The 18,507-nt window shown below is 46.4% G+C and overlaps 2 protein-coding genes across 2 annotated transcripts in view; both read right to left on the minus strand.

The window, feature by feature from the left end:
• PROC (protein C (inactivator of coagulation factors Va and VIIIa)) overlaps positions 1 to 5,554 on the minus strand; it is a 6,156-nt gene extending 602 nt beyond the window's left edge. Inside the window, exons 1-7 of the mRNA XM_009079396.1 lie at positions 5,488 to 5,554; positions 4,890 to 5,050; positions 3,924 to 3,948; positions 3,281 to 3,391; positions 2,447 to 2,587; positions 1,975 to 2,081; positions 918 to 1,073 (exon numbers count right to left, since the gene is read on the minus strand). Coding sequence (XP_009077644.1) covers positions 918 to 1,073; positions 1,975 to 2,081; positions 2,447 to 2,587; positions 3,281 to 3,391; positions 3,924 to 3,948; positions 4,890 to 5,050; positions 5,488 to 5,554 — 768 coding nt within the window. The remainder of the gene's footprint in view (positions 1 to 917; positions 1,074 to 1,974; positions 2,082 to 2,446; positions 2,588 to 3,280; positions 3,392 to 3,923; positions 3,949 to 4,889; positions 5,051 to 5,487) is intronic.
• Positions 5,555 to 13,171: 7,617 nt separating this feature from the next.
• The window catches only part of DGKD (diacylglycerol kinase, delta 130kDa), a 37,124-nt gene continuing 31,788 nt past the window's right edge, over positions 13,172 to 18,507 (minus strand). The window contains exons 23-29 of the mRNA XM_009079397.1: positions 17,885 to 18,036; positions 17,021 to 17,132; positions 16,765 to 16,857; positions 16,273 to 16,392; positions 15,827 to 15,944; positions 14,395 to 14,525; positions 13,172 to 13,261 (exon numbers count right to left, since the gene is read on the minus strand). Coding sequence (XP_009077645.1) covers positions 13,172 to 13,261; positions 14,395 to 14,525; positions 15,827 to 15,944; positions 16,273 to 16,392; positions 16,765 to 16,857; positions 17,021 to 17,132; positions 17,885 to 18,036 — 816 coding nt within the window. The remainder of the gene's footprint in view (positions 13,262 to 14,394; positions 14,526 to 15,826; positions 15,945 to 16,272; positions 16,393 to 16,764; positions 16,858 to 17,020; positions 17,133 to 17,884; positions 18,037 to 18,507) is intronic.

An 18,507-nucleotide genomic window follows, 5' to 3' on the forward strand; every position in this document is an offset into this window, starting at 1 on the left:
CAAAGCATCTGGATCATGCTGGGATTTAGCACTGTGCTGCGTGGGTTTACAGCCCTTGCCATACAGACATTTGCTCACTTTATGCTCACAGGCAACAGTGCTTTTACCAGATGGGCAAGTCTGCAAATGTTCCATAGTTACCTGAGTCATTAACACCTGCAGTACTAAACAACTTAGTGCCCTAGAGCTCTGGTCTAAGGCACCAAGTGGGCGTCAGGCTCTTCTCCCAGGCAACCAGCAGGAGGACAAGAGGGCACAGACTCAAGCTCTGCCAGGGGAGGGTTAGGTTGGATATTAGGAAGAGATTTTTTACAGAGAGAGTGCTCAGGCATTGGAATGTGCTGCCCAGGGAGGGGATGGATGCACCATCCCTGGAGGTTTTGAAGATGAGACTGGATGTGGCACTTAGTGCCATGGTCTAGTAACCAGGGTAGGGTTGGACTGGGTGATCCTGGAGGTCTCTTCCAACCAGGTTGATTCTATGATCCTATGATTCTGGTCATCAGCTGAGAAACCAAAATGCTCTGCTGATTCCATATTTCATTATACTTGTGCAACTTGAGAGACCTTTTCCAGGAGGAAAAGAGCCTTCTTGGAGCCAGCATTAAAAGCTGGAGAGCAAGCACACTGCAAAGCAGGACATCTGCAGCAGGACAAGAGCTTTATGCTGCACAGCCAGTGCCTGAATGTCAGGATTTGTAAGATCAAGGTGACTGACTGCCTTTCTGAAATCTTACACCTGTATTTTAAGGTCACTTTGACTGCTCAGGACTTCTTGGTTGCTGTTTGTAGTACATGATCATGGCTACAAAACTGTTAAAAAGGGCCAGACAGCTCACTCCTACAACCAAGGACTTTGGTCTGCAGAATCTGTTAGTCTTTCCCCTGAGAGGGTAAACGTTGGGAATGAGACAGTCCTGTTTAAACCACAGGGATGGATGATTTTCCATACCAAGTTTTACTTTGAGCCTCTTGTCTGTGGGCACGCAGTGTGCTGCCGTCAGGACCCAAGATGGATGGATGAGAACACCCCCACACACAAACTGCCCTTTGGCATTTTGCAGCAGAACCTGAAACAACAAACAAGAGGTGTGACACTGCATGGAGCATGGCTCACAAAAATACCTTACATGATCTCTGGGGCTGTCAAATACCCAGATGCACCAAGCACCAAAGTGTGTCACATTCACCGAAGCCAAAGCCCCACAAAGGGACAAAAGCTCCATGAATAAGGTCTCTGCACAACACCTACAAAGAGGTTTTAAATGTTCTTCCTGAATGAGGGCTGTCTTCACCCAGCAGGGGGTGATTCTGGTCACTGCAAAGAAGCACCGTGTGCTCAGATCTTTGGAACAGAGCTCGAATGAGGGGATTATTCTTGTGCCCCACACCAGACACAGTGCAACACTCAGGCTGCAGCTCTCATGCTACGGTGTAAAAGGGCCTTAATGTCCAAGAGAACCAAGCCCTGACTATTTGAATTCATTAGTTCCATGATAAGCTCTGCGAGGTCTCCTCTTTCTCTGCAATATCCCAACCTGCCAAGGCATATTTTGCTGATTAAATCTGCTAACTTCAATTTATGACAGACAAGGCTTATAAGAAAGGAGGAGATTAGCTCCCACTCCCACCATAAGGCTGTTAAGGGAGCTGGAGCACACATCACACAGTACATGTTGCAGGGATTGAGTAGCTTTCCCCAGGATGGAGAAACAGTAGGTGAGCATCAGCACCATCCCCTCTCTTGGCAGGGTTGGCAAGGCAAGACAAAAAACTTGGCAACAGTGACAAGGTCAAGAGTCCTAACAGATAGCAAACTATTGTTTCCTGCTACTCCAACAGGGTTGCTTTTGAAAAAGCTAAGCTAATGGAATTTTAGCTTCATGTGACACCACCACTAGCAATGTAGGAGCCTTTCTGGAGCAGCTGGGCAGGCAGAGCTGTTCGGGAAGAGAACTCTTTTCTCCTTCCCTGCCAAGGGCTGCCTCCTCTTCTTCCAGCTGTTCCCTCAATGAGCCGAATATTGAAGTCTGCTTTGGCTTCGATGAGGTCTACCTTCACCCTTCCACAGGGGAACTCCACTGCAGGAGGTGCAGAGAAGTTCACTAGCAAAGCCCAGATGATCACCCAATACAAAACCTCTTCCTAGAGCACTCCCTCTGTCTCTAACCTAGGCAATACTGATCAGAGGCTACATGGAAGTCCCTCAGTGCTTGGCAGAGGGGGTACTCTCCTGACTCCCCTCTTTGTCTCCATGAAGCAAACACAGATTAAGGGCCATAAAGTGGGTATGGAGTTGGGAAATGCAGGCACAGAATTACTCTGTGTGACATAGATATTTTGAAAGCCAGTACAAAGCACACTGCAGACAATTCTCCCATAAATCTCTCTTACTTCCATTTAACAATCTCTGTCAAACCTGGACCACAGACGTTTCTCCTCTTACCTACAGGTTTGCACTTGGTGTGGTCATTCATCAGCTGGTACCCTGATGCACAGCTGCACAGGCGGCGCTGGTTGGCAGGGTCATCCCTGCAGAAATGCTCACATCCCCCATTATCCACGGAACAGTTGGTGTATTTGACCTCTGCAGGAAAAAGGAACAGCAGGAGAGACGTGAGAAACTGCAAAGTCAGAGTCACAGGAAGGTAAGGTGGCAAAGTGACACTGTGATTCAAGGGGCAACAGCTGTCAATAGATTTGGGATGACAGTTGTGGACTTTAATGGCTCTGAGACAGCAACAGACCTTGGTCCAGAACCAGGCAGTGGGGAGATGGAGAAAATGGATCACTGTCAGGGCAGTTAGACCAGAGAAGAGAAAAAAAACCAACCCCTCACTACAAACGAGTCAGCACAAAGTGTGACATATAATGTTCGTCCCTAAATATGTTATCCAGCTATTGTCCAAGAAAGAAATTGTCACAGCAATGACAACCAGGTATTTGCAGTGGATTGTACTTTCCCTGTATTTAAATACCCCATCATCATCCCTGTGCTGACAATTCTGAAGCAACTGAAGCCTCTGCTTTACAGAGCTATTTCCAGGATTTGTCCAAAATTTGGATATCTCTGATCTCCAGACTTCTCCCATGGCAACACAAAGTGAATTTTGCTTTAGATAAGCACAGGTAAACCTCTTACCACATCATGAAGCAAGAGAGAAATCACACTAGCAAAGGAAGTAAGTGTGCTGTGCAGTGACCAAAGTGTCAATCCCTAATGCACAGAGCTCCTTGCCACAAAGAATGTCATGTTATAGTGGATGAAATGCAGCATTACCATAATTGCACAACTCCCCCTCCCAGCCTTGGTTACAGATGCAAGAAAATTTTCCAATACTGTCCTTGCAGGTCCCATTGGAACAAGGCTGTGGCTTACACTGATCTCCATCTGAAACAGAAGCAGGAAAATCAGGCCCTGAATCATACAGAGCTCACAGATCCAACATCAACACAAACAGACCCTCTCCAGATTCCCAAACATCACCCACGGTTTCTGTCACTGAGTGGTGACACCTCCATGGTGCTAGCCCAGAGACAGAGGCATCTGTTTGGGTTCTCAGTTACAGCTGCAGTGAGTGGAGTGGGCAGAGGAGGAAAAAAGAGCAACACCTGAGGCAGGGCAGCAGCAGGTTACTGCAGAGCTGGGTTTCCTCTTTAGACCATGCCAGGCAGGTTAGAGCAGCAGAGAGCACTTTTCACCAGTGCCTTAGCTCTGGGGAGATGACTGATGCCAGGCACAGGTGCACCTCAAGTGTTTTAGGAAGGCTGCTTGGATGATAGAACAGGAAATCTTTCTTTGCACACTCCATATAGGAGAGAATGAGAACTTGACTCAGAATGTAACACATGGCAGAGGAAGGATGAGTACCAGTTACTCTTGAGGAAGCACAGAGAAATGATTAGCAAAGTCTTTTACTCACCTACATATATGGACCAAAAACCTAGCTGTGGAGAAAAAAAATCATATTAAGGTGAGAAAACCATTTTTAACAAGTGAGGGATTTCAAATACATCATGGTCGTGGCCAACAAAGCACAGCACCTTGGTCAACAGCATCAGTCTCATTCTCCAGCATAATGACTGGCACAAGTAACTGGCCAAATGATCCTGCACTGCCTATACTCAGCACGAATCCCCCCTGCCCTACTTGCAGACCCACCAGCACCACAGCCCCTTGATATCCCCACAGCTTCTCTGTTTTCTGGTCACTCACTGCCAGGGAAGGCACCTGAGTTGCTGAGTGCACAGTTCACTTGTGCCCAGGCAGACAAATCGTGGGCCCCTCTCCACTCTGGGGTCTGAGGGGCAGCAAGGATTGGGTCATCCTGTGCTGTCAGAGCCTACTCTGCTCAACACAGTAAAAAGAAGCCCAAGCCAAGACAACAACTGAGTGTGGAAAGGGTCAGGAATCAATGATGTTGACAATAAAGGTTGTGCTCAATTGAACACATGAGGTTTGGGGAAGGAAAGAGAACCTAGTGGCGAGAGAAATGTTTGCCAGGCACAACTGGGAAACTGGGGAGATACAGTGAAAGGCAACCAGGGCTGGCAAATGGACAACAGGGGGCAAAGGACTGGAAGGACTGGGAAAAACTCAGTGGCAGCAAGACTAGCCAACAGGGTCAAGCAAGGATTGGGATTATTTGGCTGAGACCTAAACCTCACCATTAGGTCAGGTGGGACATGCATGAGCAGCCAAGTTTTGTGGCCCATACAGGTGGTAACTAGGCAAACTTTGTAACACAATTACATTCAAAACCATCCCTATGCCTTAGGAGTTGGGAATGATTCATGTTCAGTGCTGACAACAACATCTCCTATGCCCTGGGTTGCAATATTTGAACAAGATTGATGAAGTCCCTCACTCCTTAAAAAAAACAACTTACTGTTGCCTCCTTGGTTTCAAATATCTCACTGACTTCCTCAAAGTCACAGAGCTCTTCCCTGCACTCACGCTCCACAGAGCCTGGTTTGAGCTCCTCCAGAAAAGAGTTGGCTCGCTTCTGGATCCTCAGCACTCGGTTTGCATCTTTAGAGCTGTAAAATACTGGAAGCAAAAATGTGAAAGCACATGCAGAGAAAAGAGCTGGCTGAAAATGGGTAGTGGTGCTTGCCAGAGGACACTTATCAGAGCAATAGCCATGTCCAGTGCAAGAGGGGCCACCCTGGACACCACAAGCTGTCCGTGCTGTGCAACAGAAGCAAGGTCCAGCCTCACTCTGTGGTACTCAGCAAGGTCCAGCCTCACTCTGTGGCTCTCAGCAAGGTCCAGCCTCACACTGTGGTTCTCAGACAGCTCCTGGGGCTCAGGAGGGCTGGAACCAGGTAGCTGGCACAGCCCAGCACTGCCTGTCAGCTGCTAGAGGAATCCAAACCCCCCTAATGGGAACAATTCCAGCCACTCCCTCTCACTGACAGAGGAGCAGGAAATACCCTTAAAGCGACTGGGAAAGGGTGAAGGCTATTTCTAAAGCAAAAACTTACTTGAGGTGCTGCAGACCCGTGAAGGGCAGGCAGCCAGGAGCAGCCCTATGGTGAGGAGCTTCCACATGCTGCAGCAGGAGTCACCTGAGGAGAAGACAGGTGTGAACAGGAGCACACTGCTGAGCCTGTTCAGCCAGGCCTTTCACTTCCTTTGCACAAAACAGCTCCCTCACTGAATGCTGTCGTGCTCTGACTTTCTCCGTCCTCTGCTCTGGAGCAGCCGCTCACCAGTCCCTCCAGACTGGTTTGCTTGTTCCCTTGAAGTCATCAGCAGCTCTCCCAGAACACTTCTTGTCTGCCCCAACATCCTCCCCTTGTTACCGCACGTTTTTGAGAAGATTTAAGCTCCATGAAAGCAAACTGTACTTGGAAATCCCAAAGGATACTCGCAAAGCACTTACTGGTTTATTCAGTCGGAATCAGCGTGATCTATTCTTCCACCATGAGCTCTGCTGGAACCGAGTTAATCCATAACTTCAGATATTTACTCTTTGGAGTGACATGAAGTGCTTTCTTTTCAGTCATTAAACAAACAGTGCTCAGGGGGAGCTTGACAATTTACACAGGGGAAAAGTGAAACAGCTGAGGGACCCACTCTACCTTTTTAAATGTTTGGGTTTTTTTCCTTTGGATTCTCTGGCAAGTAGAAAAGACTTATAAGTTTCTAAGTGCATCCACCCAGTGCTGATGTAGCTTGAGAGAGATCCTACGATCTTCTCCCAAAAGGGACACACTACAATTTTTAAGAGTTCTCTCACTTCACCTTTCATCAAAGGTTCCACCACCAAACAGCCAAAGCCACTAACCCCCCTGAGCCATGAGGCACCAAGGTACTTCCAGATTTGCCCAGTGTTGCACACCAGGGAACCATTCCAATGTACACACTGACAGTGCTGAGCTCACTGCTTTCCAGTGAAAAGAACAGGGATATTTCTGAGGAGGGTCACAAGAGGATGAAGAGGAGAAAATGGAAATTTCACAAGAGAATGGCAAGACAGAGGCTCCACATCATTTAAATTAACACTGTGGAGAGTTCTGACTCACACTGTCTTATGAACAGGCATCAATAATCAAAGGAAATCACCTCCCTGAAGCAAAAAGTGTCACAGATCTTTCAAATTTCACAGCTTAAAGATACCTCCCTCACAACCTGAAGGGACAGAGCACACCAGAGTGCACACTTTGTTTCTCTTCTTTCTCCTGTGTACAAAAAATGTAAAATGCTCTCCTTTTGCCTCTTCTACAGCAAAGTCTCCTTGGGCTACTCTTCTTAAAATATAAGGTCCTTGGAGGCCAAGGTTTTGCACAGCTCAGAGGGGCACAGGAACACTCTCAGTGGAAAGCACATGTGCAGGGAGGCAGGGGACACCACATCCTCAGTGGACTGCTTGGGAAGTGCTGCTGTGAATCCAGTTTTCAGCCTGGGAGCAAGAGGAATCTGACAACCCATGCAAAGCAAGCTGCCTGTTACTTCCCTGGCTGGGATGTGCTCACACCCACTGGTGCTGCAGCTGTGCACAGCCTTTGCCAAGAGAGAGACACTTGCTCCACCTCCTCCCCTGGCAGTTCAGCCCATGGGCCAACCTGCCCATGGAGGAGGAGGACAAGAGGGCTGAGGCCAGCCCCTTCCCTACTCCCCAAAGCCACTGGCCACAACAGATTTGTGTGCTATCCTGAGGTCAACAGAAGTGGTGTGTTTTTTAGCTCATACACAAACTGCCCCACCTCTCCCTTTCTCCTGAAGGGAAACTTACACCTCCCAGGTCACTTGGTAAGCCCCCAAAGTGCTGGAACTCTTCAGACAGAAGTTGCTAGATAACTGCTATAAATCTTTTAGCTGTTATCAATGTGAAATGTTCCTTTCTGCAGGCTCAGAACCTTTTCATTCTGCCCACATGAGAATTAGACACATCAAGCTACTCCAGGCCCAGCTGGGGGTGCACAGTTACACATCCCAACCACAGAGCAGCCAAACAAGGGCTTTACCTCCTGACTCTGCAGCTGCTTCAGGGGTCAGGAATGGCAGGCCTGCTTCTAAAACTGCTGTCTGCAGTGCTGCCCACTCAATGGGAGCAGATCTCCTTGACTTCTCAACTCTCCAGATGCTTCATGCTCTATTCAAAAAGCCAAACACATAAACCTTCCCAACCCAATGACTCTTAGAACAAGGGAAACAGCAGCAGAATACATTGTTTTTAAAAGAAATAAACTCATCTCCCTTCCAACCCACTCCACCCTCCCCAGGTCCACTGGGTAGTTACCAACCAAACCAAGAGGATGGTAGCCCTGAGCAGGTGGTGTGACATCCCAGTAATGATGCACTGAGTGGGGCAATGATTTTTTTGCTACTGGCTTCTGCCATATAATTAAAAAAACCCACCAAAATGAATTACCTGTTTCAGAGGAGTAAGAACATCTTCTGTCTCTGGTGTTGCTTTCTTTGCTTGTTCCCTGTAGTGCCACTTAAAGCAGAGCCTGACACTCAGGCCTGGTGTGTGTGTGTGTGAGTAAACGCAGTCATTTTTCTTTTCTCCTTATTTCTGCTCTAGGTAACTAAGATTTCAATGACTAGTTTCATCATTTTCTTCTTGCAACAGTATATAGCAGTAGTATGATTTCTCATGTGCCTGTCACATAAGCTATTCTCTGCAAACTTCTGTTTAACTATCAAGTACAAAGTGCTTTTCACACAGAAAATATTCATAACCATTTTCAGTTACTTTCCATCTACTTTTCAGCAGCACTGTGGAACTCTACAAACATCCTCAACTTAAATTAATCTGCTGGAAGTTTCTTGTCAGGATCTTATGAACACACCAAACTGTGCAGATGGAATAGAAAGCTCACCACAATCCACTCCATGGGTTGCTCACACAAACATCTCCAAATCTTTTAGTTTCAAGTTTACAGGTGTCATTTTATGGCATTCAGTTTCTATATTTAATGAGAAAATTCACTTTTCCCACATCCCTGTAAATGCACTTTCATTTACTCCAGTCACTGTATACACTGCCTGCAATAAACTGAGTGCACAGAGGCCCAAGTGGAGGAGAGAACAAGTGCTCTTCTCTCATCCTGGTACTGTGCCACCATGGCCGGGGACACACCACCAGGTGAGAGGTCTACAAGCACATGGAGGTAACTACACACACTTTGCTGAGTTTCTGACAGTGTCTTCCCATCTAGCCGTGGGTTTGTAGGCAACAGAGCTATGACCAGGATAAGCACCAGTAGAGCAACCACATTGAAAACATCATTTGTTCACTGCAAGATAGAACTAACAACAAAAAAAACCCCTACCAGATGTCTTCTACTCTGTGCCAATGAAGCCAACACAAAAAATGCTACAAAACTGGCCTACAACACTCACATTGACCATTTTGCTCCTCTCTAAGGAACAGCTCTGAGCTTCTGATGCGAGTCAGGATAAAGCCATTTGATCACAGCACAGGTTTTTATTAGCTGGTTCCCACCAGATGGGCACAGCAGCCCTCTCACACAATGAAACCAGTAACAGAGAATCCTTCCTGGAAGCTCAGAAACATGTTTACTTTATATACAAGAAAAACTTATTTACAACGATCAACGGTAAACTATGTACAAAAAAAAATTACAAGAGACATTTCCATGGTAATCACTGTATAAATTAACACAATAAATAGGAGGGAAGCAGGCCCCATTCTTAAGGCACAAAACCTTCTTCCCAAGACTATACAGGGATTCACTTGCTTCCCTATTCTTTTGATAGAATCACAGGAACGGCGGGGAGACCCCTGAGGAACAACGGTGGGTGGACAATGATACAGACATGCAGTCACTGCTGACAGCTGTAGAAAAACATCATTTTTCATCCTTTTCCTTTTTTCTTTTTACAGTACACACATCTTAGGATACAAAATATTTTGTGTAAACAGTCTCTGTTAAAATCACATCGATAGTATGCACAGTTTGAAACAATGCTAGAACAATGAACAAAGCTCTCCGTACGAGAGAGACGGGGACTGGCAGTGGAGGCCTTGGTAAAGCTAGAGGCTCTAGGGTGCCCAGCTCTGCCAGGCCAGCACCCCTGGTTGCCCAGAGCTGGCTCCTGCTGCAGTGGGGGACAAGGTCCCACAAGCCAAAGCAGAAGGGCTGTATTAGCCCTGCCAAAGGTAGCCCAGAGCAGGGCCCTGCTGACAGCTGCTTCATGGGCCAAACCTCCCTCGAGTCCCCACTTATCCCAACAGCATTCCCCAGAATCTGCCACTAAATATCCAGGATGGTGCCAGAATGTGAGATAATGGACTGAAACCTCTTCCTAGCAGAAGAAACCCTATGCCCAGCTCACTGCAGCCACTGCCAAGGGTGAGGGTTGACGAGCAGAAGGTGCCGCGTGGCTTTCACAGGAGCTCTGGTTTTATAAGAGACTAAACACCTGTGTGGCATGTGCAGTTCTAGCTTCTCTCAAGGTGATGTTTCACCTGAGACTGCTGTCTCTTATTTTGAGAAAGCAGCAGAATTTTTACTGTCTTTCCCGAGTTTCTCTCCCACAAATAACTATCAGATGCAGAAGAGGAACTCGGAATAATGTAGCCAGGAGTTCAGCCTGGTCCCTACTTTGCAGACAGCTCTCACTGATTTTTGACACAAATTCTCTTTGTCTATTCACAAAATCTCTGCAACAGAAATCTGCACTATTCCCAGTGAGACACACAGAGCTATAACCACTTTATTGGATCTATACCTTAATAAATATTGAAAGGCACTCAGGTTAAACATGGATCCTATTTTCTAGCTCTTAAAAGAAGATGAAACTCTCTCCCTGCCTCCAACAAGCAACAGAAGGAAAATACTGGCTGGGAACACCTTGATAAATGTGCAGGTACATAAAAAAGATCTGAACCCATCAACATGCAGATCATAAAAGCACAATAAATGAAGATGGGTCTGTGCAGGCATCAACACTCATAGCAGATGGCTAATGGCCACAAGGCCTTGGAAGATATGGCACAGATTAAGGAACATGCCTGTAGTAGAAACTCTTTGGATTCCTCTGTTGTGCAGAGAGGAGCTGTTTCTATGGAGGCAAGAATTGCATACCCCAGAGATTATGCAAGCAAGACAAGTGCCTATTGTTTATGCATCTTTAACCATGAGGTTGCCTGGAGAAAGTTCACAGCAAGAACAGTTTCTTCACTACACAGAGGAAGAAAAACAGACCTCACCTCTTCTCCAGAGTTATCACCTGCCTTGCTTGCCACTGCACTCTCCTGGGAAGGCACATGGATGTCCCTCATTCCTGGGGTAGGCAGTGGGCACCATGCTGTCACCAGCAAACATGGGTGGCTGCACCCTGGAGCTCTCCTCAGTGGAGGTTTCCCTTCCTTTTCATGCAGACTCTGCTCTGTGCCTCAACAAGCAAGTGGGAAAATCCAGTATGTCTGCAATTCTTACTTGTCTGATCCCTCAAGAATTCAATAGAGTGGGGAGGGGGCTGTTACTGATCAACCAAACATACAGCTATGGAAGCAACTGCCAGTGCACAGATAGGATAACAAGTTCAGGGCAAGACTGAACACAGTTCTTGATCAGTTCCCACAGTATTTGTACCAGAAATGCTTCTAGCTGGATCAAGCATATTTAGCCTTCTGTGACCTTCTCAGGAGCAAACCCTGTCACTCACTAGGCCGAGAGAAGACTCGTGGGTGAATGATGAATCCCTTTGAACTGATAGAGAGAGTCAGAATAATCCTTGATGAAATCATAGAGAGCATTAAATAAAGCCCATAACCTTTTTAAACTGACAAGTGTTTACATAAAATAACTTGACTTATTGTTGTTAGACTAGAGAAGTGATATCAATTTGATAAAGATCCTTACAAAGAAAGTAAATTGTCTTTGATGCCACTGTGTATGCAGCCTTTTCTGTCTGCAGCCATAATCAGGTGCCACTCCGCAATAAAACAAATAAATACATACAAAATGACAAATTAAAAAATTCTGCTGTTTCCCAAGCTTTACAGCACTGAACGGTCTCAAATTCCCTTCGCAGTGATAATAAACATGGTGATGTAACTGTACATGCTGGTCTTGGGCTTTAATGGTCAACCAACTGGGTGTCAGGCAGAACAGCCAAAATTTGAAGAGCATCTAGAAACTCTGATTCAGAGACACACATCTTCCCATGCTCCACTGTTGATGGTACCAAAGGCAATTTATCAACATACTCCAGTTTTCACTGTGGTGCTCATCTGCTCACTAACAAATCTCCTTCCTGGTGCTCTTACAGGAGCCTGATGTTTGACAGCACATGGTGTCTCTCTCAGGGGTACAACCCAGGAGGACTGAGCCACCCTCATCTTTTGGTATCCACTTTGGAGTGGAGGAGCAAGGCAGCAAGAGAGAAGCAAGGTGGAAAAAGCTGCAAAAACCAAGATAGGTGAAAAGATGCAAGTACTAGAGAAAAATCACATCTTTTGCAACAGAAATAGCTTTCTGCACCACAAGCTGAAATAAAGAAACAGCTCTGTTACAAGTGGCACTAAATGGGCAGGAAGCCACTCCTGGCTATTGCCAGTCATGCTGCTCCATCCACCAAGATGGAGCACATTGTCCCATATCTCATTCCATTACATTATTTTTCTTGTGCAGCCCAAACAGCTTGTTAGGGTTCCTCTCCCTTTCATCTGATCTCTTGAAGATGAATTCAGAAGAGAGAATGCCAGATCTGATCTCCCATAAACTTTTGGCTCTCCAGAATTTTGCTTTTTCTTACTGCCAGGAATTTCTGAACAATTGCTTGTGATGCCTGAAAACCTAAAGGCTGTACCACTGCCACTGGCTGGAAGAGCAGAGCCAGGCCCAGTGGAAGGCCCCAGGAGCTGGTGCAAACCACTGTCTGAACCACATGCATTGTTTGTTGCAAGGCATAGGTGAGTGAGGATCATTGGATATTCACCAGAAGAGGTCTGTACTGGCTTTGAATTTCAGATAAAAATCGCATGCAACTACAGGTGCATTAAAAAGGGATTAGCAAGACACAAGGACAAGCTTTGCCACACTCAAATGCTCTAAATACAGGTGTGACACACAGATGAGCAGGAAAGTTTTGGGTCTGAAAAGACTGTCAGATGCTCCTGAACTAAGACTGGCCAATGTATCTTTTGCCCTGAATAATTCTACTGTGATGAAGTTATCCAGTAAAGGTAGCTGTGTTGCAATTCTCAGGAGTCCTGCACTGTCACTGGAACCAGAACTTCCCACGCCGGAGGACATGGCTCTTCAAACAGCAAGTGAGTTCTCTTGCAGGAGGCTCTGCCGACCGCGGCTGAGGTGTCTCTCCACTGGCTGGAGCCGGACCCCCCAGGCACCATGCTTGGTTGAGTTGATATGAGAACAGCTACAAGTTGGCTGTTCAAGTAGAGACAGTTGTGAGCACACCTGCTCTGTGAGGTGACTGCTGTGCAGTTAGGGGGAATGGTAGACACAGGCTGTGAAAACAGAGGCTAAGCCTCGCTGGCAGGAGTACTCCGGCTCAGCTCCTTGATCCCGTGCAGTATCCTCTTCATGTGACCCACTTTGGTCACACCCAGGTCCTGGAAGAATAGAGAATGTTCAAGTAGAGACAGTTGTGAGCACACCTGCTCTGTGAGGTGACTGCTGTGCAGTTAGGGGGAATGGTAGACACAGGCTGTGAAAACAGAGGCTAAGCCTCGCTGGCAGGAGTACTCCGGCTCAGCTCCTTGATCCCGTGCAGTATCCTCTTCATGTGACCCACTTTGGTCACACCCAGGTCCTGGAAGAATAGAGAAAACCTTACCTTAGGACAAAGGCTGGGGGAAACTCCAGGTGGCCAAGCAGTGGTTACAAACTAGTCAGTCAGTTAAAGAGAGGAGAAAACCAACCGGAAAAATTACAAACCTAAGGGTTATATAAGGAACCTCAAACCACAGGTCCAAAAGCTACCAGAGCACGACAGGGTAAGGAACACAGAGCAGGCACAGAGCAGTGCAGAGAAACAACTGCAGACCGTTGGCCAGAAATGCAAATTGCTTTGACTGTGAAAGGCTGAGAGAACAGGAAGAGCACACAGATCTCAAGGACCTAATCTAGTATAGCCAAAACATGCAGGAAGAACCAACCAGTCACATCAAATAACTGGGTACCATGCAACAAAACACAGGCTGTAGCTGGATGGCATGCAGAAGGATCAGCTACACAGGTTACAGCAAACCTCAGAATGGGAAGATGGTCAAAATCACAAATAAGATCCATGGGGCATTCAACAAATGCCACATACTGCTTGCTACACAACAGAGTGTTTTCTTGCCCTATGCAAGTTACCAGAATGATGACACAAGTCTCTTGCACATGCAAAGAACCCACTTTCAATTTCTCTCTGTAGAGACAGTGGTGAGGAGATGAAAAGTTGTGAAATGTGGTTGCTAAGCACTATTTAAAAAGATTCTCTCCATTTAGCAGCCTCATCAAAGTCCACGACCACATTTTTTCTTGTAACAAAGTGCATTGATCTATTTTTCCAGTCACTGCATGATAAGAAACAAATTTTCCCAATGACAGCATGTTCTGCAAAGATGGTACAGTAGCTGACAAGTTGAAAACTTCCATCATTAAAATCAGAGACTCTCAAGAACACTATCCCCAACCTGCGTGCTGGACTGTATCACAACTCCAGGAGGCTGTGGCAGACTTGGATAACTGGTCCCTCAACTAGCTCTTCTACCTCCCTGCTCTTATAAACCAGCAGTGACCTGAACTGGTGAGAAAATAAAACGAGGCTGCAATGAACCCATTCATCTTGCCAAGGCACCTGGAATGCACAGCAGGCAAACCACTTCCAAGCACATTCAGCACACAAGGTCATGCAGATGCAGCTGGCTATTGCTCATGAGCCAGTCATGAAAGTACCTTGAGGTCCCTCCGTTCGAGGTGCAGGAGCTCAGAGCCCCGGACGTCATGCCGGATGAAGATATCCTTATACTCACAAAGACTGAGATGCTCAAGCCAGGCCGCAACCTCCTCCGTTCCCCAGAGGTGAACTGTTAGAGATGGAAAAGCAGGAGTGCATTGAGTACCCAGAATCCCAGAAGACAGTGAGAGATGAGGACACCACAGCACTCAGTGCTGGAGAAGAAGGGCAAGCAGGACCACAGCCTCAAACCAAGGGGAGGGCAAGGACTGGCAGCACTACAATCTCAAACAAAGGAGGTAGGGCAGAGAAGGACAAGAAGCATTCTCTTACTCAGAGGTCTGCTGCAGTACAGTCAGGAGGAAGTGCACGGTTGTTTTGATGGGACTGGATATGTTTTTTAAAGTCACCTCACAGAGCAGATGTGCTCACAACTGTCTCTACTGAACTGCCAACTTGTAGCTGTTCAGAGCTCATATCAACCAACTCTTAGTAAGAGTAAATTAATTGATATTCCACTGTGTATAAACCAACAGACTCATAAAACATATGAAGAATCAAGCACAGGTTAATTTACTGTTGTGTACAACCACTTGTGCTCAGTAATCACAATGACAACATCTCTCCCCTATGTCTGAGGGAGAAAGGAAGAGTTTAGACTTCTACCTTCTTGCACAGCCTCTGACTAAGAGAGTAAGAAAGTTCCCAAGGTCTGGGAGGCAGTGAATGAACACCAGCCAGTCAGACAGATGGAGACTGAATGTACAACTCCATGGCAGAGAACAGGACCCAGGAGCCCACAGAAACTTCCAATTCAGTATTTGTGAATTTTAGAGGAAAGCCTTTGTAAGGAGAGCATAACCCAAAAATCAACAACCCAATCTGGAGAAAAAGTGTCTTGAATAGCAATTTGCTGATTCATAGACAGTTTTCATCTACTGACCAGTAGGATTAACAGTTCAGGGCGCACCTGTGGTGATGCTGATCCCCAGCCAATTAGACATGAAACTTGATTAAAGCCTGAAGGTGAATCAATGAGAAAACCATAATTTCCTGTATCACAGAGAATCAGCAATGAAAAGACTGGAGATATGCGGACTTGGGCCTCACAGTCATGTCGATACCTAAAATGCCAAAACCCTCAAATTCACCTCACTAAGCACCCCATGAAATATCTGTAGGATGTGAGGGGAATTCTTCAGAGGGTACCTCCTGTTCCTGCTCAGGAATGTCTGCATGGTAGCGGGAGACCACAACGCAAAACATGGAACAATAAGCTACTTTGCCACATGAAAAAGACAGACTAGACCTCCAAGAAAAGAGAGATGCATGTGAAATAGGAGGAGAGAATGTGCAAGGAAACAGACAACAGACAGTGGTGTGACCACACTGATGTGACAGAGAGACACAGTGAATGAGCAGACTTGGTACCCGGCAATCCCATGCTACTATAAGTCTCCTTATTTTTGTTGTTCTTCTCCTTTTTAAACTTGGTCACCAGGCGGAATTTGCCGCTGCGGCTGCGTTTAGAATAATCCAGCATCTGGTTCTGCAGGAACACAAAGGGAAAGTCAGGCAGAGAGTCACAAATGGATTGGAATAAACCAGGAACAACAAGTACTGTCAAGCTAAGCTCTGTGGCCTTGTAAGAGAGGGGGAAAAAATTCTGAACTCATTCTAATCAAGAAAGAAAAGGAAGCAGAGAAAGTTCATCCCACATCAGGCAAGGGATCTTAGCAGGAATTACTTTCTTTAGTCAAGTTTCCTTTTTAATAATGTTTTCTCACATCAGTTGTACAGTCACAGGAAGTCAAACACTCACAGCCAACTAGGGAAAAAGAGAACAACTAGGGAAAAACAGCCCTGGTGCTCCTCACCTCCTCATCACAGGGCTCCATAAGCTGCCACAGCCAAGGGATTTCTGCCAGCTTCCTCAGCTGGAGGTCCATGTCTGCCAGAGCTGCTTGGAGCTGCTCCTTCTGTGGAGGATCTAATTGCTGCATCAGAAATGGAAGCAAAGCTGAGTTGAAAGCCATATGGTGGAACACCCAGTCAGGCCCTTGCCTTGAAATCCCTAACTAACAAAGTAGTTCCTCCTTTTAAAAGGAAGTGCACACCAGGCACTCTGTCCAGATGTTCCCAAGTTAACAATTTTCACCTTTTCTGAGCTCCAAACCCCACAGAAGCTAGCTTAACTGCTCATCATGCTCATGTGGCAACACCACCCTAATTCCTGGATGATAATATTACACTGACTTACAAAGCTACAAAGACAAGGAAGCCCAAGACAGGAAAATGTTGCTTTCCAAGGCAACAGCAGGACAGGGGGAAAGTGAGAGCCTGCTTTCCTCCTGCTTTGTGCTCCTTACCAGTGCCATCTTGCCTGCCAGCAGCAGCTCTGTCTCATTGTGCAGGGCTTTGACGTTGTTCACCATCTCCACAACATGACTGCCATTCAGACCCTGCAGGGAAGCAGTTCATACCCAAGTTAAGGCTGGAAGTGCAGAGGTCTGGGCAGTCAAAAGGAAGAAGTCTTAGCCGAATAAAGTCTATTTTGGTCAATCAGAAAGAAACCCCAAGAGTTATGGAGCAAAGACAAAATGGGAGATGTCAAGGGTGAAGTACCTCTGTAGACTTGGATTTAGCGTAGACTTTGTTCATAGACTTGGAGCTGGCGTTGACAGCATGGGCAAGCTCCTGCTCCATGTCCTGATAGGATTGGGCTATTTCCCGAATGCTGAAGAGAGAATTAAGAGTTTGCATCAGCAAATGCTCAAAGCAGAAGATCTCTCCTGACTGGGGACCTCCTCCTAACACCGAGAGCAGGGACAGAGCACGGGAGGCACAGCCTCTGGCAAAGCAGAGCAGCTCTCCCACCACAGTGAGCACACACAGGCACAGCTCCAGGGGCATACTCAATTCTGCACATAAAGTGGGAGCAGTTTGAAACATGACCCAGACATTTTAGTATGGCCACAGGGATGTGAAACGCAGCAGTACACTTATGGCAGCTTAATTAAACCTTCTCTGATGTGACTCTAGGAATTTTCTCTCAGATGCCCAGACCAAGGAGCAGAATGCCTGGCTAAAGGATGAGGAGATGAGCACACAGTGATTTCTTCCAGAAATCTCTGCTGGGCACCAGGGTTACAAGAACCCAGCTTGCCATCTGAGCTCCTAGAGAGGCTTTTGTTTCTTCTCTGATAAAATTTATCTATATACAAAGGTAGGAGGTTTGTTCTTTCAGGATTAAGAGATCCATGTTTGCTTACAAAAGCAACATCTCTCCAGAATGACGTAAGAAAGTTTATTCAACTTCAGTCCTCCTGCAGCAGGGACAGAGCATAGTGAACGATGCTGCTCCCAGTGACACGGACCAGCACTGCAGAAGCTAAGATTGAGCAAGAGCATCTCCAGGAACAGGAAGTAGGACAAGAACTTCAGGACCCAGAGGAAGGCTCTATTCACTAAAAGCAAATCGAGTCACACCTGTGGATCAGAGCACCTGCAGCTAGACCAAACTGGTTGATCTGGGTGGATTCTTCCTCAGACATGATCTCTGGTTGCAGAGAGAAAGACGAAGGTCGGGACAACTCACACTTCTGTTTGTCCTCCCAGGACTTCAGGGTGCTCTCAAATGCCTAAAAACACAGCAAGCAAACTATAAAGTACCTTTTAAAGCTCCTATAAAAAACCAACAACTGTGCCTTGTGCATGTAAACATGGTATAGACATATAGCTCTGGTACAGACACTTTTTCATTGCAGAACCCTGTTGTTCAGCTGCTTGTAACTTTGCTAACTAGCTGGGTGGGCTGAAGTTTTCCATGCCACATGCTTGCCTTGGCTTAGTTTTTGCTTAAGCATAGTTTTAGTCAAAACTGCTAGGCCAATTCCAAGGACCAAACTAGGAAATCCAACAATTTCCTATACTGGTGGCAGCCTTTTTTTGAGCAGCTCTATCACCTCTACACTTCACTATTACTGTGACACTTCAGAGCTGGAAATTAAAAATGTTCAAGGCTCCTTATCTGGAAATAAACTGGACTCCCCAGGAACTGGTGGGACAAGCAGTGGATCTCAGAGCTAGGACCTGTCCCTTACTGATATTCC

Source organism: Acanthisitta chloris, unplaced genomic scaffold (assembly GCF_000695815.1).
Source record: "Acanthisitta chloris isolate BGI_N310 unplaced genomic scaffold, ASM69581v1 scaffold19647, whole genome shotgun sequence".
NCBI lineage: Eukaryota > Metazoa > Chordata > Aves > Passeriformes > Acanthisittidae > Acanthisitta > Acanthisitta chloris.